Source organism: Perissodus microlepis, chromosome 11, assembly GCF_051167445.1.
Source record: "Perissodus microlepis isolate ML-2025 ecotype Zambia chromosome 11, ASM5116744v1, whole genome shotgun sequence".
NCBI classification, from domain to species: Eukaryota; Metazoa; Chordata; class Actinopteri; order Cichliformes; family Cichlidae; genus Perissodus; species Perissodus microlepis.
The window spans coordinates 9,039,151-9,063,351 of record NC_140471.1 but is presented as its reverse complement, the minus strand read 5'-3'; the positions used below and the strand labels follow the sequence as shown (position 1 = coordinate 9,063,351).

At 48.0% G+C, this 24,201-nt stretch overlaps 1 protein-coding gene across 2 annotated transcripts; it reads left to right on the top strand.

Annotated features, from left to right (window-relative positions):
* Positions 1-1,864: 1,864 nt before the first annotated feature.
* On the top strand, positions 1,865-23,973 carry arid1aa (AT-rich interaction domain 1Aa). 2 transcript variants are annotated; one of them, XM_084943055.1, is made up of 20 exons: positions 1,865-3,125; positions 10,413-10,631; positions 10,720-11,319; positions 11,426-11,521; positions 13,218-13,458; positions 14,355-14,444; positions 14,530-14,700; positions 15,296-15,629; positions 15,774-15,919; positions 16,029-16,114; positions 16,232-16,441; positions 16,552-16,756; positions 16,935-17,070; positions 17,167-17,336; positions 17,424-17,634; positions 18,453-18,578; positions 19,253-19,346; positions 19,571-20,414; positions 20,576-20,706; positions 20,794-23,973. In XM_084943055.1, exons 1-20 carry the CDS (start codon positions 2,211-2,213, stop codon positions 22,648-22,650), a joined length of 6,882 nt encoding a protein of 2,293 aa, XP_084799181.1. In that variant the 5' UTR covers positions 1,865-2,210; the 3' UTR covers positions 22,651-23,973. The 2 variants fall into 2 exon arrangements, with proteins under 2 accessions (XP_084799181.1, XP_084799180.1); XM_084943054.1 differs by having other exon boundaries at positions 16,917-17,070.
* Positions 23,974-24,201: the final 228 nt, after the last annotated feature.

The following is a 24,201-nucleotide window of genomic DNA, read 5'->3' as shown; positions in this document are numbered from 1 at the left end:
ACCAGCAGATGGCACATGTACTCGCAAATGCTTCTCCATGATCCACAAAAGTCTGCTCCAAGTCTTTCAACCAGCCAGAGCCGAAAAAATTAAGTCAGGCGGGGAGAGGAAGCCACATTAAATCTGTGTTTCTGCACAACTGGCCCTGTGTCTGGTCTCTGGGATGGAAGATCCTCTTGTCTTTCGAAATACAACTAAAACTTCTCCTTATCGACTGCCCCTGACTTTGCTGTCCTACTCCCAGTTCACTCCCCCCAGCTCAACATCCCACATTTAAAAAAAAAAAATCGTAACCCTGCCAACTTAAAAAGGAGCCCATAGACGCTGGTTTTAACACGGGGGGCCTCGGTGTGCCAGCGCTTTCGTGCAAAGTTGGAAGTCAGACTGAAATAAAGCGTGATCCACTTTGAGAGTTCGCACTGGTGTGGGAAATCGCATTAACCCTGTGTGGTGTGACGTGGCTATGAAATTATATGTGTACAGTCCTTCCTTGCAAAGCTCTGTGTCCAAGTGTACGTGTTTGTGTGTGTGTGTGCATTAGGGGGGTGTGTCAGGCAGAATGTTAAATTGTGTTTCGATGTTTGTACATGTGATCAAGTATGCCGTCTCAGTGGTACTTCCTGTGCCCCCCCCCTCTCTAAGCCCCCTAGAGGTAGATGCGTGTGTGTTTGTGTGAAAGAGAGAGAGAGATAGAGAGCAAGAGACAGTTTGCGTGTGTGTCGAGAGTGAGAACAGAAACCGAAAGGCAATGTCGTCCCATTTACAGCCCGATTCTGAACTGTAATCAATCCACAGTCCGAACTATTAAATGCCTCGTAAACCGTCTAATAAATTCGCATTTAATTATTACTACCAAAAAAACAAAACCACAAAAACTCCCTCAGCCTCGCACACACTCTTTTCATTACCATCCTACCCCTGCTCAACACTGTGCGCAAACACCCTGTGTGTGCCAAAAAAAACATGTCTGCTTCATTTGACTGAGCAGAGGACGAACGTTTTTCTAACGCTCGTTTTTCTAACTGTTTGGGAGACTTTGAAACTGTCCATGCATCCTCTTTCTGATAGATAAGGTCTGCCTGATTTTTCCCCCCTTCCTCCCTCCTCTGAACGGTGTAGTTCAATGTTAGTGGGGTGAGAGAGGGAAGCTGGAGCCTGCGCGCCCATCCCCCCACACTCGGCAGAGAGTGTTTCTGCTGGAGTGAGAGACAGACAGAGAGGAGAGAGGGGGTGGTAGAAGAGAGCAGAGCAGAGCAAAGCAGGCAGGGGAGGGAATAAGGGAATGTGCATTGGTAGTCTCGTTTGCTGCAAGGCTTCCTCCTTCTGCTGTGGAAAAACCTGTGCGTGTGCTGCCTTTCTCGCCTAAATACCACTCAGAAACACTGTTCGGGGGGAACACAATAACGTCAAGTGCACAAAGGCGCATTTAAACGAGCTGAATGTTACAGCTTTTTGCTTTTAAAGTCTTAAAAATATAACTGGGTGTGTGGAAGGCAGGCTAAATGAATGCAGTGCAAAGTTTGCAGCATTTATGTATCCTGCTGTGCGTAATAACGCCCTTTACGCGCGCAGCTGTGGCACCCACATATATGCAAATACTTGGAAAAATTATATATTTTTTTACGCATTAATTAGTTTTCCCGGGTACTGATGAGTCCACGAAACCCTCAAACGTATTCACCAAGCCTACAGCCCGTGATCTATATACAGCCTCTTGATTGGCGGCTGGTTTAAAGTGCATTGTTTATGAGTTTGGGCGACTCTCGTCGTGTGCAGAAAATATTCCACCTATGGTGGGGAGAAGGGAAAAAAGATAGACAACGTGAGGTTTTCTGAAGACAAAAAATCCAGTCCGCGCTGTGACAGCTCCGCTCCGCGTTTTGCGGCCATCTGTGCGGCTCAGTAAAATGGCTGTATCTAGCGGAGCCTCGTGTTGGTTGGGTTCGCTCCCTGCCTCTACCCGGGCTCAGTAACACAACTCCCACAACAATTTCTGTCGCTTTTTTACGCATTGTATGGAGCCTCCATCATTTCTCTAACCCATTTACGGAACCGGAACCGGGAGGATGGAGGCCGGATTCGGTCCGGTATGAGGGGTGGGAATGCATCGGCAAAAGGATAAATGGTTCTAAACAATTATTTATATTCAATGCTAGCTTTTGATTGTGACTGACTCGCCGAGAGAGGGAGAGAGAGGTGGGGGGTATATCATGGCCGCTCAGGTCGCTAGCGCCGCCACTCTTAACACTAGTCCGCCGTCCGAACTCAAAAAGCCGGATCGAGACGCCAAGGACGAGTCGGGTCCGGGAGAGAAGCAGCCAGACAAAAAGCAACCGGGCTTGGACGGCGGATCGCCGGGAAGGGGGGATCTGCAGGACGGGGCCGACGGTGGAAATGTAGGGGGAGGAGGAGAACCTGAGATGAAGAACGGGAATGGGAACCCGCCCAGGGCTAACAATAATACCCAGAATGACTCTGTCGGACCGGAGGGAAATAACCACCCCGGTTTGGTGCATCACCACGGCGCGGCTTTTCCTCCACCTTCGTACGGATACAGTCAGCACTACGGTCGGGCCCCTTTTCATCAACATGGCGGACAACAAAGCCCTGGCATGGCAGCTGCTGCGGGTCCGGTCGTGCAGTCGAGCAACATGATGGACCCTTATCAACATAATTCACACGACCATGGCTTTTCAAACCACCAGTTCAACAATTATAACCCATTCCCGAACAGGACTCCGTATCCCAGCCAAGCGTACGCCATGAACTCCCCTCGCAGCGCCCAGGCGCCGACAGCTGGGGGGCAACCAGCTAAGCAGCAGCCACCAGCGGGAGGACCCACGGCAATGGCTGGATCTTACAGTAATCAGAGATATAACATTGGAAACCCTCAACCTACATCCACACCGACACTCAACAAGCTCCTAACCTCCCCCAGCTCAACGCGGGGATATCCAAACTATCCGTCTAGCGACTATAGTAGCCAAGAAGGAGCTAGCAAGGGACCAGCAGACATGGGCAGTAGCGGTCAGTATGGAGGGAGCAATCCGGCTTGGCAACAAAGGAGCCATCACCCATCGCCTATGAGCCCTGGAAGTGCTGGGCAGCCGTTAGCAAGAACCCAGGTAAAAGCCATTTTAACAGGAACAAGGCACGAGCTTTAGCACGTCTCCTTCCCTTCTCCTAGCTAGTTCACAACGTAGCAGGCCAGCCATTGTCTGATACTAGTTCGCAAAGACTCTAAAATGGCTGCCTCTTGTGTGTAATTTTTTTCTTTTCACCACACCATTAAATAAGAGTTGTTTTAACGTATTTATAAAGCTGGCTAGCAACAAAGAAGCGTCGCTCGAGGCGGATATAAGTTGTTGAAACGATGTAAAGGACGGTTCAGGGGAAGCCAAGAAGGCCCGACTTTGAAAAGGGGGCGAAAATAGTCGCTGAAGAGCAACGGTTCGTTTTTTCTCTCATAGCTTTGCTTCTTCTTTTACGTGCTGAATTTACAATGAATTTTTGCTGCGAACACATCCGTGTGATGGTGCACAGCTACAGTAACGTGTTCTTATACGTGTGAGTTTGTGGCGGTTGCTCATATCTTCGTGTTTGTGTTGTTTTCTTGTGCGATAAACTGTATTTCGGTGGCCATGACGGAAGGAATGCGTTTCGTGTCGAGCGAGTCTCGCACAGTTGGTTAAAATGGCTCATGTTGGTCTTGTTTAAATTGCGTAAATATCACAGTTTGCTCGCTGGGGAAAGGTTAAACTGTTAGTTTGGGTCATATATTGATTAAAAAAGAATTTCCCTGTGCTGAAAAGCCGCTCGGCTTCCCCGCATCCACGCCGCCTGTAAACAATCATCCCTGCTTTTTATGAGTGACTTGAATGCAGTCAGCAGATTGCAGTTTGCACTGGGATTTGAATTGTGGAGGTAAAATCCTACTGTCAAAGCCAGGAGATAGTTGGTCTTGGGTTGACATGCTAGCTGAAATCTGATTGGCTCCTCATCCGCTGCTCATGGCCATTTATAATTACATGTGATGCAAGGCAACAGTTGCTGATAAGAGCACATAGCATTAACTCATCACAGGGTCACCAGAGATTTTATTTTTTTGCTGCTTCTCTCCTCCTCTAAGCTCCACTTCTTGCAAAAAAATCCACTGTTGGAGCAGCTCGCACCTGAATGATGTGTGGATTTGTAGTTTTGCTCCCATCATTTGCTAATATTGACCAAAAATGCGAAATGTGTTGCTGTGGGCTCTGGGTGCAGCTTGTTACACCAAAAAGGGGTGTAAGTAGTTTGTTTTAGTGTTTGAATGTAATTCAGACACTAGTAACACAGTAAAGTTCACATCATGGGTAAATGGGCTCTTATTTACTGATATACCATATTTTTTAAAATTCTCGAGCTAATGCAATAAACACATGGCTGTTTTTTTTTTTTTTTAATACACACACAGTAGAATAAAAGACAAATTTGAGCTTTCCCCACGAGGGTGTGTGTGTGCGTGTGTGTATGCTCTCTTTGCTGCTGTGTCTGGCGTGCCACACAAGTTTAACTGCAGAAAATTTCCCCCCAATCCTCCCCCGAAGCCAATCAGAAGGCAGTCCACCATCTCTCACCCGCCAAGGGAGTTTCCTCTCTGTCTTATGCAGATTAGCCATGTGCTACTCTTATTCACTTGATTATCTTGGATGTGCAAAGGGTCACGCTTTTTATTTTTGTTTGTTATTTGGACAGAGGAGTTGCCATTGAGTTGAGGATGCTCTTGTCGGCAAGGTGCGCTTGTGGGGATTCACCCAAAGTAGCTCATGGGTCTACGTTTATTTGTTTAAGCAGATTATCTTGGGGTGCCTAATTTTTATCATGTGACACAGTTTTGATGGAGCGTGAGTAAAGATCCAGAATGTGACCTTTATTTCCAGCTTTTTTAAAAAAAAACTGAATGTGCCAGGTTATAGACTATGTACAACTATACACAGTTCCCTTTCAGTCGATTCACTCGGTACAACACATAAGTATGGGATATCACGCCCTCGCGTGTCCTGGCTGAAGAAACCTTTAATCACGCCTTTAAGGCAGATGACGTGTGATGACACGCGCACGGCCCCGCCTGCACATATAGCCGCTGTCATCACAGTCATCCCTCAGTTCTTACGCTCTTCACCTCGCTGAGAACACCTCTGCTGAGTTGGGCTAGCTAGCTGCTGCTAGTTAGCTCCGTTGTCTGCCGACTTGAACTTAGCTTAACGGCCCCTGTTGGTGTTAGCCTCCACCGCGCAGTTGGTGTGTAGGCTGCCCGCGGAGCGCTAATTTCAAGTTTTCCCGTGCAGCGTTTTGCTTTGTGTTTTGGAATGTACTCCAAACCGAAGCGAGCAAAGCAGAAATCTTCTGTTCGCCCCTGTCCTCAGGGATGCGGTTTCTCTTTGCACGACAGCGACCAGCACGATGTCTGCCTGGGGATCGTCCACGCTAGGAGAGCGTTGACGGAGCCCGAAGCCTGTGCGTTTTGTCGCCAGCTCCGGCGCTCGACCCTGGAAAGACGGGTGACGTTTGTGGAAAAAGTGCTGGGACGCTCGGCTGTCGCACGGCATGACCCTCTCCTTTCCGAGTCTGGAGCCCCGGCTTCGTCCGAGTCCGAAGACGAGGATTTTCCGGTCGATGTCCCCGCAATTAGCTGGGCTGACCACATGGAATATGTTGACGGGTTAGCCGATGACGAGCCGGAACCATGCAGGAGCGCTGACGGGCCAGCGCTCCCCAGGACGATGATGACGTGCTGACATCGGCCTGGACATCCATGGTTTGTCGGAGGATGAGCAGGAGAGCTCATTGTCGGCCCAATGTACCGCCGCTGCTGCGCCGGTCGGCCACGATGACACCTCTCTTTTCTCCCTGTTTCGCCGTGCTGCTGAGAAGCTGCAGGTGGACTGGCCCTCTCCTCCGCCAGCTCAGAAGCCGTGGCGGTTCGCGGGGTTTTTCCTCCCACCGGAGCCCGCAACGGCCAAAAACTGCCTTCCCGTGTTCCCAGACTTTCTCTGCGAGCTAACAGCATCATGGGACAAACCTCTGTCTACCCGCGTCACTGTGCCCGGCTATGGACAGTACATGGAATTGGACGGCGCCGAGGGGGCTGGCTTAGCTAACCCACCCCCTATGGAGCCGTCTCTGGCTGCTTATCTGGCCCCATCCCATAACCATGGTGTCGGCGGCCCCGCAACTCTGCCGTCCAAGCACTGCAGATTCTCTGCTTCGCAGCTGGAGAAGATTTATCGAGCTCAGGCCGGAGCTCTGTCACCATGCTCCAGACGTACCGGGCAATGTGCCTGACGGAGCTCGGATCGCTGGTTCCTGATGACAGCCCGCTGTCACCAGTGTCTGCGGCTGTGCTATTCGGACATTCACTTGAAGCCATTCAGGCTAGATTCGATCTGAGGAAGAAGCAGACGGAAGCTCTGCGCGACATCATCCCAAGACGTCAGCCCAAGCCCAAGCCCGCAGCTAGCTCTGACAGGCCCGCCGCTCCTCTGCCGACTGGCAAGAGACCGGCGCCCACTGCTGAAGTGGGTGTGCCGCCAGCGAGAGCACATCCTCCGGCCCGAGCTCCACGCCAGTCGGCCTGGAGCAAAGGCCCACCCTCGGGCCCCCGGCGGGACCCGACGCCCAGGAGGAAGAAGCCTCAGCCCTCTTAGCTGTGGTTTCGAGTGGAGAGGGGGTCCAGCAGCAGGGAGGCGCTGTTTTTACCCCTCTGTTGCCGCACAAGAGGTGCCGCTTAAGTTCTGTTCAGGTTGTCAGCCCCAGAAGGCGCTGCACTTTCCTAACACTGTCTCCCAAGCACAAAACCCCTGCACACAAAATGCCTCCGGTAACTCCCTGTTCAGGTGTGTTAAATGTTCAGGTGACCACATTGAGCGTTCCCGCTGTTTTTCATCGTTGTGCCTCCAACAAAATGTATAAATGTACATGTTTCCATGTTACAATCAATAAAGAGTGTTGTTTATTCTCAAACAATCAAATGCTCAGCCTGCAGGCAGAATGAGCCAGGTCAGGCAGGTGATGCAGTCCCCTGCAGACACACCGGGGGGCGACAACGCCCCGTCGACGGTGCTGCAGGTCAGCCGGCTGGCTGCTCACTTCCCTCAGTGGCGCGCTTGCGCCCCCTCTCCGTGGGTGCTGCGAACCGTTGCCATGGGTTACCGGTTGCAGTTCCGGGTCAAGCCGCCTCGTTTCCAAAGAGTCGTAAACACGACTGTCAACACCGAGGCGGCCATGATACTCAGAGAGAAAATAAAGGCGCTATTGCAGAAAAGAGCAATACGAGTGGTCCCCGCTTCGGAGACAGACAAAGGTTGGTACAGCCGTTATTTTGTTGTTCCGAAAAAAGGGGGAGGGCTTCGTCCCATCCTCGACCTGCGAGTCTTGAACACGTATCTACGAATGTACAGGTTCAAGATGCTAACACTCAGACAGCTCTTGAATGCGGTCGGCCCGGGAGATTGGTTTGCAACAATCGATCTAACAGATGCTTATTTTCATGTGGTTATACACCCGAAACACAGGCAGTTTCTGAGGTTTGCATTCGAGGGCGTAGCCTACGAATACCTAGTGCTGCCGTTCGGGCTGTCGCTCGCTCCTCGCACCTTTACGAAATGTGCCGAGGCAGCGCTAGCGCCCCTCAGAGAGAGAGGAATCCGCATCTTAGCCTACCTAGACGACTGGGCTCTCGTAGCTTGCTCCAGAGAGCAGGTGGAGACACAGCTGTCGCTGGTTCTGTCACACATTCAGACACTGGGGTTCTCTGTGAACTTTCAAAAGAGCTCGCTAATCCCGAGTCAGCAGATTACTTTTCTCGGTTTGGAAATATGCTCGCTTTCCAGCCGCGCACAGAGTGGCCGCGTTTCATCGCTGCCTCGCTCAGTTTCAGTTGGGACGCAGACTGCGTTTCCAGACGATATTAAGCTTGTTGGGCATGATGGCATCTATGGTCACCGTAGTGCCACTTGGACTGTTAAAAATGAGAGCGTTTCAACGCTGGACTCTCTCTCTCACCGTTTGTGTGCATCGCGTCACCTCCGGAGGAGGCTGCCGGTAACCGCGTCTTGCATGCTAGCTCTCAGTCCTTGGAGGGAGCCCGGGCTGCTCCTGTCTCGCTCTCTGCTGTTATGGTGCAGTGTTCATTTTCTGTCTCTAAGAGCCACCATTGTCCCGGGCCACCTGAACCTGGGGCCGGACCTTCTCTCCAGGGGGGGTCCTCTGGTGAGAGAATGGAGGTTACACCCTTTAATAGTGGCTCAGATTTGGGACCTATTTGGCAAGGCGCAAATAGATCTTTTTGCTTCCAGGGTAAATACTCACTACCACCTGTTCTTCTCCATAATCGACCACGATGCACCCTTGGGCTTGGACGCGCTAGCGCACCAATGGCCAGACGTGCTCCTGTATGCATTTCCCCCAGTGGAAATGATATCTCCAGTTCTAGAGAGAGTGCGTCGGCATTCCCCCTCTCTCTGATTCTAGTGGCCCCTTGGTGGCCCACAAGGTCGTGGTATGCAGAGATAATCAGCCTGCTAGCAGCGAGTCCTTGGCAGCTTCCTCTCCGCAGGGATCTCCTCTCTGAGGCGGGAGGAGAAGTGTTTCATCCGCGCCCAGATCTGTGGCGTCTTAATGCTTACCTGCTGAGAGGTTAAACTTGATTGCTAAGGGTTTGCCACCTAGTGTGATAGCGACAATTCAGAGCGCTAGGGCCTCATCTACTAGAGGCTTGTACGCTTACAAATGGCGAGCCTTCGAGCAATGGTGCCAGGACCGCCACACTCTCCCATTTCAGTGCTCTATTGTGGATGTTTTGACATTCCTGCAGGAGCTGCTGGATAAGGGCCTTTCATTTTTGACAATAAAGGTTTATTTAGCAGCTATATCTGCTTGTCATATTGGCTTTGACGGGGTGACACTAGGTGCACATCCCCTCGCCATACGTTTTCTGAAAGGAGTTCGCCGGCTGAGGCCCGTGCTTAAGTCCAGTGTCCCTACTTGGGACTTGTCTTTGGTGTTGGAGGCCCTTTGTAGCCCCCCGTTTGAACCCATTGAGTCTGTGGATATGAAATTTCTTTCATATAAGACTGCATTACTTCTCGCTTTGGCTTCAGCAAAGCGAGTGGGTGACCTTCATGCGCTCTCTGTTCTCTTCTGATGGCCACAAGGTCGTATTGCGTCCAAATGCTGCCTATTTTCCCAAGATCATGCCTGCATCTTCTAGCTCAATGGAGTTTGAGTTGCTGAGCCTTTGCTCCCCTCCTTTTGCATCTGAGGAGCAGAGGAGGATGCATTCTCTTTGTCCAGTGCGTGTGCTACGCACCTACATTGAGCGCACTCAGAATGTGCGTTTATGTGACCAGCTGTTTGTCTGCTTCGCTAATCCGAATAGAGGTAGAGCTCGGTCCAAACGGAGGCTGTCCCACTGGATTATAGAAGCTATCTCACTGGCATATGGCACCGGTGGTCTTGCTTTGCCCCACGGGGTGAGAGCTCATTCCACCAGGGGGATGGCAACCTCATGGGCTCTTTTTAAAGGGGTGCCTGTAGCTGATATTTGTGCGGCAGCTAGTTGGGCATCAACGCACACTTTTGTGCGGTTTTATCGGTTGGACGTTACAGCCCCTTCGGTGGCTCATGCTGTCCTTTCTGCTGGGTCTACCACTCACTAAGGATGTGGTGGTCCGATTCCGGTTCGGTGGCTGCTCTGTGGGGCGTGTATATATGTCCCATACTTATGTGTTGTACCGAGTGAATCAACTGAAAGGGAACGAATAGTTATGTCTATAACTTCTGTTCCCTGAAGGAGAGGAACGAGGTACAACACATAAGTATGGGACATATATACAAAAACGAATATAGACATAACTATTCGTTTTTACTCTCCACAGCTGTTGTGAAGTTACTTCCTTCATTTCTTGTGTCATTCATCCAGAGCCAAACTGCCTTCAATGAAGGGTGGAAGGGGGGGCTACTTGGAACAGACTCAAAACAGGAGCACAGCTGGGATATGTTTAAGATTGGGCAGACTGCCCTCCATTCGAAAGTATATATATTCTGTTGACTTCCGAAACTATGGCAAAGTGAGGTGAAAAAAAAAATCAGGGTAATGACCGTGGGAAATAAGGTGGGGAAAAACACAGCTTGCCTGTTTGCTGGAGTTTCTTTTTCTTTTCTTTTTTTTTCTTTTCAGGTATGGAAATGTAAGACACTGCAGTCAAGTATTTTACAGCTGTAATAGTACAATTATCTGTGTGAGGACACTTGCTTGAAACTTGTAGGATTTGATGACTTGATTTCCTGTGTTGAGCTGTTATCATCTGATTTCTTTTATTGTTTTTATTTTTTTAACTTTTTTTTTTGCTCTCTGTTCTTGCCATGTCCAGCCTCCTGGTTCCATGGACCCGATGGGAAAAATGAGGGGTCAGCCATATGGAACAAGCGGCCCATACAGTCAGCAGTCACAGCAAGGGCCTTCAGCCGGTCCACAACCAGGGCCTGGTTACCCTGGACAGGGTTATGCCCCGCCAGGTCCCCAGAGATATCCAGTGGGAATGCAAGGCCGGACCTCTGGAGGCATGGGGGCCATGCCGTATGGTCCACAGGTATTATCTTTCATTCTGGATCTTCAGTTTTATCTCTCATTACTGTTGGTGTGTTTGAGGCCTTAGTGTGTTTATATATTCTGTTTAGATGGGATCTTATGGCCAGCAGGGAGCAGGAGGCTATGGCTCTCAGGGCCAGGCACCCTATTATGGCCAACCAAGCCAGGCTCCTCACCCAAGTCAGCAACAAACCCCATATTCACAGCCTCCACCTGGACAACCCGGCGGCCAGTCACCATACCCAGGTCAACCCCATCCTCCTCAGACTTCTACTCCACACACCCAGGGAGGGCCACCTTATCAGCAGCCCCACATGCCCCCACAGTCCCAGGGGCCACTGCCAGGCCCATCCCAAGGGCCCCCACAGTCACAGCCCCCTTATTCTCAAGCTTCAGCCCCACAGTCTGGCCAGTCTCCCTACGCCCAGCAGCAGGGTCCTCCCAGTCAGGCCCAGCAGCAGCCCACCTCCCAGTCTAACCCTGGATCGCAAGGCCAGTCCAGCTACCCAGGATCAATACAGGGGCCCCAGCAGCCACCCTCACAACAACAGCAATCACAGTCTCATCCACAGCAGCCACCAGGACACAGCCAGCACCCACAAGGGCAGCCTGCAGGTTACCCCCAGAACCCTCAACAGCAGCAAGCACAACAGTCACCTTATCAGCGCTTTCCTCCTCCTCCTCCGCAGGTACCAATCTCAGTCTTGGCTCATATTCATCTTGGTTAATGAGTTTTCTCTATGTGGTTCTGTATCTCTGGCAGTATACTTAAGCGCACGTTCTTTTGTTTATCAGGAGGTATCCCAGGACTCATTTCAGTCCAATGCGCCTCCATCCACTCAGCCTAAATCTGGTCCAGAGGACGGTCAAGGCCGCCCCTCCAGCCTTCCGGTCAGTTATGCTTCTTATAACACCGCAGGGGCATTGCTTTTTCACAGTTTTGCATCAGATATTTTTTTCTTGCAGCTTTATTATATTTATCATGCTAGTTTTCAAAAACACGGCAGTTTATGGCACATTACATTTAAAATTCATTTCGTATTATTGATGATTATGTAAAAATTTCTTTGCTGTGGCTGCTGCGTGTGCTGCTGTTCTTCAGTTGTTGAGACACAGCTCCATGGCTGATGCTTTTTGGAAAAGGGTGCTGTGCAAATGAGACGAGAAATCTGACAATCGAGCACTTGCGCAGATGAAATGGCTGAACCGAGACAATTCGAAAACATGTTTTCAGTCTGCTTCCATGCGTATTCTGTTTTTGTTTGGGCTGTGAAGGCAAATGGACCAAACCCACTATTTTTTTTATTTTTTTTTTTTTTAGTGCGAATTCAAAAGTTATGTAAAAAACCACCTGTGATGGTTCTTGAACTGTTAAGACCGCTTTCTAATCGATGCATTTTCATCTAAAACTGAAAACATTTCAGTACTGGACCTTTTTTTGCGTGCAGTCCTCTTCTTTGCACACGATCGATTTCCAGCCTATAGTAACAACCTCTGGATGGTATTCCCGTTATTTCTTTTGAGCTCTTTTGTGCAACCAGAGAGCATTAAAGTGCACACTGACCTGCTGCCATTCAGCAGAATTTGATTTACCTTTGCGAGCCCTGATGATGCAGGATGACGTCACCTAAACGATGCAGTGAATGAGTTACCAGTCTGAAAGACTTGATGTTATGCAGACTTGTCCTGTGTTAAAAACAAAAAACAAAAAAACTGTGTGAATACGAACCTGACTGTAATTAAAATGCAGCTCTCCCGTCATCCGTCCGGATCAAACTTCCAGGTTTGTAAATGCCCTTCATCTGAACTGAATCTTGGCTGTTTGTTTGTGTATTGAAATCACATGGCAGAGCTGGCGCTGCACGCTGACTCGGCTTGCATCCTACAAACCTTGGTAACCATGACAACCCCCGGCACTAATGCACACTCACTTTTTCTTTGAAAAAGATAAATAAGGACAAAGGCCTCCGGGTGTATGTGTGTATTTGTATCTCTGCCACTCATGTCTTAACAGCAGAAGGATGAAATTGCAGCGTACTGATACTACAGCTAATGTACGAAGTAAACATTACAATACTGTAAACCAGAGGCTCCGTTGACTTGGCTTAAATAAGCATAGGGACACACATTGGATAACAATTAAACATGCTTGCAGGACGCAATGAAAATATTAGCGTAAAGAGAAATCACTTCAGTTCTTTATCAGCATTTAATCTAGTCTAAGCTTGCAGAGTGTCTGATGTGCCGCCACATACGTCACTGACTGAAAACACATTGCGCTGGAATTGATTTAAATAGCAGCACAGACCCATTGCAGTCATTCGCCTCTAGATTCCTTAGTGCTCTTATTAAATTTTTGTGGGTTGTTTTGATTCTTTTTAGGACGCTGTAGGCCGGATGTGGCGGTATTTTGCCCATGTATGCTATAAAAAGTTGAGAGGAATCAAGAGAAAGGAGCATCTGTGTCAAAATGCACAAACTGTCATATTTATTATTTATTTTTTTTGCCCTGCTAAATTTTCCTGTCTCTCTGCAGTGCAGTTCTTTTACTCCTTGTTCTTTCTTTTCTCCCTGTATGTGTTCTCAGGACCTGTCGGGGTCCATCGATGACCTGCCTACAGGTACCGAGGGCGCCCTGAGTCCCGGCGTGAGCACGTCAGGGGTGTCGAGCAGCCAGGGCGAGCAGAGCAACCCTGCTCAGTCGCCCTTCTCTCCTCACACATCCCCACACCTGCCAGGCATCCGAGGGCCTTCACCTTCCCCGGCCGGTTCCCCTGCCAGCGCCAGCACATCCCGCACAGGACCGCTGTCACCTGCCAACATGCCAGGTGGGCCTTCACAGTGAAATTGGGCATATGATTATTAGCGGGCTTCTTACATGTCTGATCGTGACAGCGATGCCAGATTACTGACCAGTGCTGCTTAAATTATTAGAGAAGCTGTTGGTTTTTGCATATTTTTGGGAGATTACATTTACTTTTTTGGTGAATTTTGTTTGAAACCCTCTTTGCCATTTTTGGAAATGTTTCCCAAGCCTCGCTGAAGCTATATGTCCTATATTTGGACCCGACAGTAAATGGAAACATTATCGATGGCCTGCAATTGCACATTTCCTCAAAACTCAGCCTGCTGTGTTTAGTTTCCTCGGGCACCTCAGGATCTTTGCTGCACACTAAAATATTAGTTTTGTTTGGTTGTTCACAAAGCATAAATATGTGTGTGTGTTTGGCATGGTCTGCATATTTAGAATTGTGCACCTTCTAAAGTTTAGCCTGTAAATATGCTCTCTGCTGTTCTGTGAGGGCTGATTTTTGTCTCAGAGTTTGACAAATTTTTCTGCTGAAAGTGGAAAGTTTTTCTCACCCCCCGTTAAGAGTCTGAATGGATTTATAACCTCAGAACTAGATCAGAAGGCTTTTCTGGGCCCATAATGGGCAACAAGCAGGGTAGAATCTTGAAGCAGTGGGAGACATTTTTGTATTCTGTGGTTCGACCCAAATACATCAATGTTATTTTCCCTTACTATCCAGTTCTGAATCTCTGTGTGGTGGAAGAGGTGTTAATGCCATTTTTAAGAATGTCTAGTAGTGCAAAAGAGTTTTATAGTTTTATGTATCTTTAAGAATGGAAATCACCCTTTGTCCTCAAATTGGAATAAACATAGCAACTACTCGTTGCTCCTTCCCTGAGCTCTCACCAATTTAACTTAATTATTACTGTTTAGGGACCCAAATGCCTCCCAGACCGTCAAGTGTGCAGTCAGATGGGAGCCTACACCCTACAATGAGCCAGTCTCCTATGGCCCAGGACAGAGGTATGTTGCCATCTGAAGTCTGCTTTGAGATTAACATGTTGAGTGTTTGCCGTGGCATCTGAGCCTTTGTCTTTGTCTCTTTTAGGGTTTATGCAGAGAAACCCTCAGATGCCCCCTTATGGCTCCCCCCAATCAGCCTCTGCACTGTCACCACGCCAGTCCTCTGGGGGACAGATGCACCCTGGGATGGGCCCATATCAGCAGAACAACTCTATGGGAGGCTACGGGCAGCAGGGAGGACAATATGGCCCTCAAGGTTTAAACTTTTGGATTGGGTTATCTTTAAGAGAGGCTGTTTTTTTTTTTTTTTTTTTTTTTTATTATTATTATTATTATTATTATTATTATTCTTTGAAATACTGCTAAGACAACTGTCTTCTAAAAATTGATTATATTAAGCCTAAATATTGCTTAATAAAGGCTTTCCACTCCATTTACAATCTGTCTAAAAAGTTTGCTGTTTACAATGTATCAGAAAATCCTTAGGAATATATCTCCCTGCCTCATGAATACCATGCTATCGCTGGTCCCTCCCTCTGACTGTGTTGCAGCTATTTATAGCTGTGAAGCAGAGAGTCAGCTGACGTAGCAGAGCCTCCTGTCAGTAGAGCTGAAACTGTGACAAAGGCTTGTTGCTCAGGCTGCATAGTGCACTCTCTCTCTCTCTCTGTACTAGCAGTCTGTAAGGAAAAGTCTGCCTCACGCACTCTTTAACAAAAGACTACTTTGAATTATAAAAACCAAGAAACTTCTGGGTGCTGCAGTGAGATTTTTGTTTTTTCAGAGTTCTGTTCAGTTGCAACCATGTGATTTACTTGAACCTTTTTTTCATCTTATCATTCCCATCTTAGGTTATCCTCGGCAACCTAGCTATGGCAACATGCCTAATGCCAACTACCCTGGGACTGGCATAGGCTCAATAAATCCCATGGCAAGCCAGGGTGGAGGTCCTCCATATGCTGGCATGCCTCCAGGAAGGATGCCTCCTAATCAAATGGGGGCACGGCCCTATGGCCCCAACATGGGTCCCAATATGGGGCCTAGCATGGGTCCAAACATGCCTCCCAACATGGGCAATATGCCCCCCCAGGTGAGCTCAGGAATGTGTCCTCCACCAGGAATGAACAGAAAGCCCCCGGATCCCTCAGCCATGCAACACCCTGCCACAAACTCCATGCACAACAGGTTGGTTACCAGTGGATCCTCAACTACCTGCATTTATTCACCAGGCACAAGTCTGCTGGTTATCACTCATGTCTAAATATGAAGTAGCTGCACAGTGCCTCATCCCACTTGCACATAAGATGACATATATTTCTCTCTCTCCAGGATGTCTGGGTACCCCAACATGTCTCCAGGCATGATGGGCTCTGGCCCGCCTTACGGCCCTCCAATGAACAGTATGCCTGGAATGATGAACACTCCAGGTGGATCACCCTACCCTATGGGGCCAAACATGGCCAATAACACAAGTGGTAAGTTGTACTGGCATAACCTCATAACTTAATGTTGTTCTTTTTTTTCTGTTTGTTTTCTCTTACGTGGATGCTTCACAGCTAATTCATTCCCCACCATTGTTTCTAGGCATGGCCTCTAGTCCAGAAATGAACAATAAGATGAATAACAAGGTAGATGGGAGTGTGACGCCCAAGCCAGAAACCAAATCAAAGGTAACCCCTCTATTAAATATAATTACTATTTTTACAAGTCTTTTAAAATCTGTGCACCTCACCTCATGTCCTTTGTCATTTTGAAAATTGGTTTCTTCCTCCTCTCACACTAAACAGAAGTCCAACTCTTCCACCACAACCAGTGAAAAGATAACGCATCTGTACGACTTAGGACCAGAGCCAGAGAGGAAGATGTGGGTGGACCGTTATTTGGCCTTTATTGAAGAGAAGGCTATGGGCATGAGCAACCTGCCTGCTGTAGGACGCAAACCTCTCGACCTCTTTCGGCTGTACATGTCTGTTAAAGAGATCGGAGGCATGATGCAGGTTAATATGGAAGTTTTAAACAACATGAATCCCAGAGTAAATGTTTTGCGTTGTCTTTGTTGAATCCTTTCCTAATATCCCTGTATTTTGTGTATGTGTGTGTATCTCAGGTGAATAAGAATAAGAAATGGCGTGATCTGGCCACTTCCTTGAATGTGGGTACATCCAGCAGTGCTGCTAGTTCTTTAAAGAAACAGTACATCCAGTGTCTGTATGCCTTTGAGTGCAAAATTGAGCGTGGTGAAGACCCCCCACCTGAGATCTTTACAGACAACAAAAAGAACCAAGCTGCTAAGGTCCAGCCCCCCTCTCCAGGTGAGAACTGTGCTCATGTAACCTTTTCTGATGAGCGTGCCTTTTCAATAATCAACCCCTTTGAACTTTAAAACTGACAAAAATGCCCGACTTGCTCTTTTGCAGTGTTATTAAAGCCATGTACTATATCTATCTGTTCCTCTCTTATTTCAAACTGAAGCGTCCCTCTGCTCCACAGCTGGGTCAGGCTCTCTGCAGGGTCCTCAGACTCCTCAGTCTACCAGCAGCTCCATGGCTGAGGGGGGAGACTTAAAACCCCCTACTCCGGCCTCGACTCCTCATGCCCAAATGCCCCCCATGCCGCCCGGGTCCAGGTGACTCTCGTTTAAGATTTTAACTGAAGAATCTTTGCTTTCAAGAGTCATTAACATTAGTTATACTAATCCTTCTTCCTTTTGCCTCTTTCCTAGGAGCAGCGTTAACCTGCAGGACCCCTTCTCTGACGGAAGCGATCCTGCATTTCCCCGGAAGAACATGACGCCCAACTCCAACTATCAGTCTGGCATGAACACGCCTGACATGCAAGGTCGAATGGGCCCGTACGAACCAAACAAAGACCCCTTTAGTAACATGCGGAAAGGTGGGCACACTGAATAGTGTTGTTAATCTCAGCTAATTAACCAGTTACACATTTCTAAATGCTTTGTAACTCTAAATATATTTCCAGTTGGGGAGCAGTTTCTACCTGCTAACCAGGGTCCCAACAGCGGGATGGGTGATCAATCACAGCAGCCGCCGCAACAACAACAACCACCACCACAACAACCGCAACAGCAGCAGCAGCAACCTCCATTCAACAGGGGACCGCCTGGGGCCATGGGCACAATGCCAATGGGGCCCAGACAGCAGTATCCTTATGGACCAGGCTACGACAGGAGGTAAGGCAGAATTTTAATGGTCCTTCAACACAGCTGGTAAAAACAAGTACTTTCATGATTAATCAAACCACAAATGTCCCCATTCACCTCAAAGAAATTGTCTAATGACTGAGTCGAATATATTTGATATTTAAGAAACTGGCTAGCTTCTTACACACTTAATTAAGCTCTTAGGTTATTTTAATGCTGCCGTTGATTCACATGTTTATATGGTGACAAGAATGAAATGTATCCCTAAAACAAGTGTAATACGAGTAAACACGAGACGTTGTACAGTCTCCACAGGCAATCCTTTTTCCCCACGTTTGTATTATTTTTTGAATTTTTATTTTAAATTAGTGATACTGCACACTTGCATGGTGGGACCAATATTTTTTATTTATGCAGTAGCTACTTTGACAGTGACAGTAGTAGTTCATCTTCTGCCTGGAGAAACATTTTAGCGCTAATGTGGGTATACAGGTGTCATAACCTATTGTAGTAACAGCAAAACACTTTCCACCAGCAGTGTCTCACTTTCCTTCCCTGGGAATTTTCCTGGTTTGTTAGCTCTTGTATGTGGAGTACTGGCATTTTTGGATTACAATGTTCCATCTGAGCCTTTTTTAGTTGCTGCTGTCACTTTTGTTACCATTTTCCTATCAAACTGGATGTTTAAAGTAGGCTATTCAAGATATACTTCCTCACTGTTAGCAGTCATACACTGAGAGCCACTTATAAAATGTCTTGACCTTGTGCTTTGTAACATTTCCTATGAGTTTTTTCTTTTCTTTTTTGGATGAGCATAATCTCTACGTGTATTGTTCCACTTTTCCCAGGTCGGAGCAAGGAATGGGCCCAGAAGGCAACATGGGATCTGGTGTTCCTCAGCCAAACCCGATGATGCCTGCCAACGCCGACACGGGGATGTATTCGCCAAATCGCTTCCCACCACAGCAGCCACGGTCAGTTCACAAAGCACTTCGTGGCTGGCAGCCTTTTAGATTTTGAAACTACTGTCAATTGGAAGTCAATCTTCATATATAACAAATCTGCTGTTTTAGTAAAACTTGAATAACCTTTAACTCTTCAGTCTCGTTACAAAGCCAGTCCACAATGTCATGAGACACTGTATTTTGATGTAACTTCTATATTTGTCATTTTGACAGTGGTATTGCTTCATTAATGTAAGACTTTTTTCATCTTTGAGTAAATATTCACTTGGCATTTACTGCTCTTTAGTTTCAGCTTTATCCTGTGTGAATATGAATGTTATACAGTTGCATTGATTTAAATGTATTTTGTCTTAATCCAACACAAATTCTCTGCGGGCTGGTATTTTTCACCAAGTAGTGAGCCATGCAGTTAACAAACACATGCTTGACATAATAATACAGTAAATGTTTTATAGAAGAATGGATCATGTTGAAGCACCAAAGAGGAGTATAAAGGATATTAAGTATAATGTAATTCACTGTGCCACGATTAGAGAAATCTACAGCTAAATGCCCTTTGGGTGTGCATTCATCGACGTATGCTGACACATATCAGTGGGGCTTGTTGTAACTTGGTGAGAGATGCATAAGATTTTCATGGTCAAACTGAACAGGCATTTGTTTTTTTATTTTTATTTTTGCAGGCATGATTCCTATGGTAATCAGTATCCTGGACAGGGAACGCCCCCTACTGGCTCTTACCCAAATCAGCAGCCTGGAATGTACACACAGCAACCGGTAAATGATCCATCTGCACTACACCAACTCCCAGTGTTCTTAGTGTGTATAGGTCAAACAATGTGAAGGTTATAACTTTTACTTGTGTATTTTTTTTTTTTTTTTGTCCTTGATGGAGCTCCTGTCATTTTTTTACATTTTTGTGAATGACTTTATTCTTTTTGCAGTTTGCTTTAAATGGTAAATGATAAATGTGTCTGTCTGCACTTTTGTATTTTCTGTAGAGTTACAAGCGTCCAGGGGAAGGCGGTTACCCACCATCAAAACGTCACGAGTCTGACTACAGTGGACCCTTCCCTGGCGGACAGCAGCCACCGCAGCAACCGCAACAGCAAGGAGGCGCCTCTGCACCCTCTTCAGGACAGCAGGAGCCATACAATCAGTTCAGCAGCAGCGGGCCCTACCCTGGCGCCGATCGCCGTCCACCCGGCCCCAGCAGTCAGTTCCCGTTTCCCTTTGGTCGTGAACGGATGCAGGGGACAACTGGGCCCAATTCGCAACCTAACATGCCCCCTCAGATGATGCAGTCAGGCCCTCCTGAGGGTCCTCAGGGAGGCATGTGGCAGGGACCTCGAGATATGAACTATCAGAACTACCCCAGCCGACAGGGTGGCCCTGGGGGTCCTCCCCAGGGACCTGGTTACCCCGGCATGAACCGGGCAGAGGAGATGATGCCGTCAGAACAACGCATGAATCACGATGGCCAGTGGGGGGGTCAGATGGGCCCTCGGCAGCCTCCTTACGGTCCAGCCGGGCCTGGCACACCTATGCCTCGCTCGGTACAGTCCAACTACCAGCCCCCTCAGGGGGTGCAGAACCACATTCCACAGGTGCCGAGCCCAGCATCCATGCCCCGCCCCATAGAGAGCAGGACATCGCCTAGCAAGTCTCCCTTTATGCATGGAATGAAGATGCAGAAGGCTGGTCCCCCAGTGCCTGCATCCCACATAGTGCCCCCTCCAGTGCAGTCACCTCTAATAAGGCGAGACATGCCTTTTCCACCAGGCTCTGTAGAAGCTACCCTTCCTGTCCTGAAGCCACGTCGAAGACTCACCATGAAAGATATTGGTATGAAAAGAAATTCCAGAACTTAAAAGCAGCTTATTACCCTTTATTGTTCACAGTACTGTTTAATACTGCAGCTGTCCTCAGTTGTAAGTTATTGATCAGAGAGTAGTGGTATTCATTAATATCTTTTTTTTTTTTTCTCCTTGATTTTCCTCTTTTAGGAACCCCAGAGGCCTGGAGAGTTATGATGTCATTAAAGTCCGGTTTATTGGCTGAAAGCACGTGGGCCTTAGATACTATCAATATACTTCTCTATGACGACAATAGTATTTCCACCTTCGATCTCAACACGGTGAGATTCAGTATTGAGCCCTAATAATGTTTGTAGCAGTTTGCATGGTGATCATTTCTAATATTTTTCTTTATATTGTTTCTTCAGTTGCCTGGTCTATTAGAGTTGGTGGTTGAGTATTTCCGACGCTGCCTCATTGAAATCTTTGGCATCCTGCGGGAGTATGAGGTCGGCGACCCTGGCCAGAGAACACTACTTGATCCTGAGACCTTGAAACGAGACTGGAATGGCACAGAGGAAGAGGAACCACGGGTGGATGATATGGAACAAGAGGATGAAGATGACGATGAAGAGGAAGAACGAGAAACGGAGGGGTCATCTCATGTCAAAGAGGAGGAAGATCAAAAGCAGTGCTCTCAAGGTCAGGACGAGAAGAGCAAGGGTTCATCATCTGAGCAGACGGGCTCGTTACACACCCCAACTGCCCACGAGAGACCCAAGCAGGCGAGCAAGTTTGACAAGTTTCCCCTGAAGTTGGTACGAAAGAAAGACCCATTTGCCGCAGCCCAGGCAAATAATCATGGCAAAATTCAAGAGTTTGACAGTGGCTTACTTCACTGGAGCGCAGGAGGGGGAGACTCAACAGAACACATCCAGACCCACTTTGAGCCACGAAAAGACTTCTTGGAACCTCGCGAACGAATACCTGTGCCACCGGTTTTACTAAGGCGGAGAGTCCTAGAAGAAGAGATACGGGAAAATGGTTTGCCTGCCGAGGAGGAGAGAAGGAAGCCTCAAGACGAAGAAGAAATGCCAAAAGAGACCTCCTCTTCAGAAAGATCAGCAGTCTCAGAGAAGTCCAGCTCCTTGCTTGGCAGCGAGGAGGAGAGGAAGACAGATTGTGAGTCCAAGACAGTTGAGAAAGGCTCTAAAAGTCACCTAGAGAATAATAGACCCATTCCCTCCTCTGGCAGTTTCTTTACCCAGCAGGCACAGCAGAACGGCACCATCCTGGAGGACGAGCCTCACAGTAAGGACGAGGGGCCGCTCGTTGCACTGACTAACTGGCAGGATTCTTTAGCCCGGCGCTGCATTTGCGTCTCAAATATTGTCCGCAGCCTCTCCTTCGTTCCAGGCAATGACCACGAGATGTCCAAGCATTCGGGACTGCTGCTTATACTGGGCCGACTAATCCTGCTCCACCACCGGCACCCGGAGCGCAAACAGGCCCCGCTCACCTACGAAAAGGACGAGGATTCGGATGAGGGCGTGGGCCAAAGGGACGAATGGTGGTGGGACTGCTTGGAGCTGCTGAGGGAGAACACACTGGTCACTTTGGCAAATATTTCAGGCCAGCTGGACCTCTCCATCTACTCCGAAAGCATCTGCTTGCCTCTGTTGGACGGCCTCCTTCACTGGGCTGTGTGCCCCTCAGCAGAAGCCCAGGACCCTTTCCCCACTCTGGGACCCCACGGTTCTTTGTCACCTCAGAGACTTGTCCTGGAAACGCTCAGTAAACTAAGCATCCAAGACAACAATGTGGACCTCATCTTGGCCACTCCACCATTCAGTCGGTTGGAGAAGCTTTACGGGAACCTGGTGCGGCTAATTGGAGACAGGAAGGTTGCGGTCTGTAGGGAGATGGCTGTAGTTCTACTAGCCAATCTGGCCCAGGGTGACACTCTGGCAGCCCGAGCAATCGCTGTTCAGAAGGGCAGCGTGGGCAACCTGCTGGGCTTTCTGGAGGACAGTCTGGCTGCCACACAGCTGCAACAGAGCCAGAGCTCTCTGCTACACCTACAAGGGATGCCCTTTGAACCCACAAGCCCGGACATGATGCGGCGAGCAGCCCGGGCCCTGCACGCCTTAGCTAAGGTGGAGGAGAACCACTCAGAGTTCACACTACACGAGTCCCGACTCCTCGACCTTTCAGTGTCTCCCCTCATGAACTCGCTGGTTTCTCATGTTATTTGTGATGTACTCTTTCTGATTGGCCAGTCATGACAGCTGGAGGGAGCCGTGGCTCCACTTCTTGGGGGTTTTGTCCCCAGTCCCCCTCCTTCCTGGTAACCTTGGCTTATGTGTGTGTAACAGGGCAAAGAAAGTTCAAGTGACTGTCTGTATTTTAATTTATGAAAATCCTTCAGATTCCATTTTCCGTGCCTCCCCATCCTGGGCCAGCCTCACTCGAGGAGACGGAGGGGCAGGGTGGGGGTTAATCACGGAGCGGTGGTGGATCTACAAATCGGAGAGATGCCGACAAAGTGACACTACTTGCAAAGCAAATGCCCACTGGATGACACAGAGCAAAGCACCACGGTTGGGAGACTGTGCTGCACTCGGGTGGGGCGGGCAGGGGGGGAAAGTACTTTTTAATAAATAATAAATAGCTGAAAAAACAAAAACTGTAACCAAAGTTGCTGTCTCGTTTACAGTGAGTTTGGGAGACACAGTGTGCCCTAGCTCTCCCCTCGAGGGCACAATGAGTCTGTGACTGGTTGATGTTCAGAGGTGAAGCAGACTGATTAAGTGGCCTACTGGTTATAGTTGCTGTAGTTGGATTCTCACCAGTCAGCCCGACAGTAGACAAAGTGCTGTCAATAGACACCTTCACCGGGGAGGCCTGTGCAGTGTGCAGTAGATTGTAGGACATTTTCTGTACCGTACTGCTCTTGAGTGTAAGCATTCTGTAACACACGTTTCCACACAGAAGCTGGCGATGCAGCTCCTCAAGAGTTTCGAGGTCAATTTAGTTTGGTGTTAAAACAGAAAATGGCTTTCTTCCCCAAAGTATCAAGAACCTACAACACCCTTACCTCCTCTTATCCCTTGATTGTATGAATACCCTTATGAAAAGAAATCACCTCTTAGGACTGGTTTTCAACTTCAGATACAGCTTTGCTGTGGTGTATATATAATGTTGTACATTATACTTCCTTTCTGTGTCTGTCTCTCTCGCTCTCTCTCTGTGTCACTATTCTCACACTTGTTTATTGGCGCAGGACGGAGGCTGACGTGAGTTTGGTCCATGACCTTCGGTCCTCTCCGATAAGACCCACATCTCTGGTCTCTCCACAGCTCCGTAGTATGGCAGACATGGCTCAGACCTGTTATCTCCTGGTACAATGAAAATAAACTAGATGAAGAACACGTTTGACAAATTTTCTCCAGTCATGGATTCTGCATATTTGTATTTCAGACTATGTAGCTAAGACATCGTGTAAATTCCTCCCTTTCCCTTTTTTGGCTCAATGAATATCATTTATTCAGTATGAAATCTTTATACTATATGTTCCACGTGGTAAGAATAAATGTACATTAAATCTTCGTAAGCTGTTTGATGGTTTTGTTCTTTTGCAATAACGACCTTCTTTTGGGGGGGAAATGAATGAATTCACACAGCACTGTTTAGAGATGCTCTTTAAACCACATGTTCAAGATTACCTGCTCAATAAATGCTTCACTTATATTTAAAGACTCCTAAAACTCCTTAAAAAGGTGTTACAACATGAATGTCAAACTCACTTTACATACACACAGCTCACCTTTATCTGA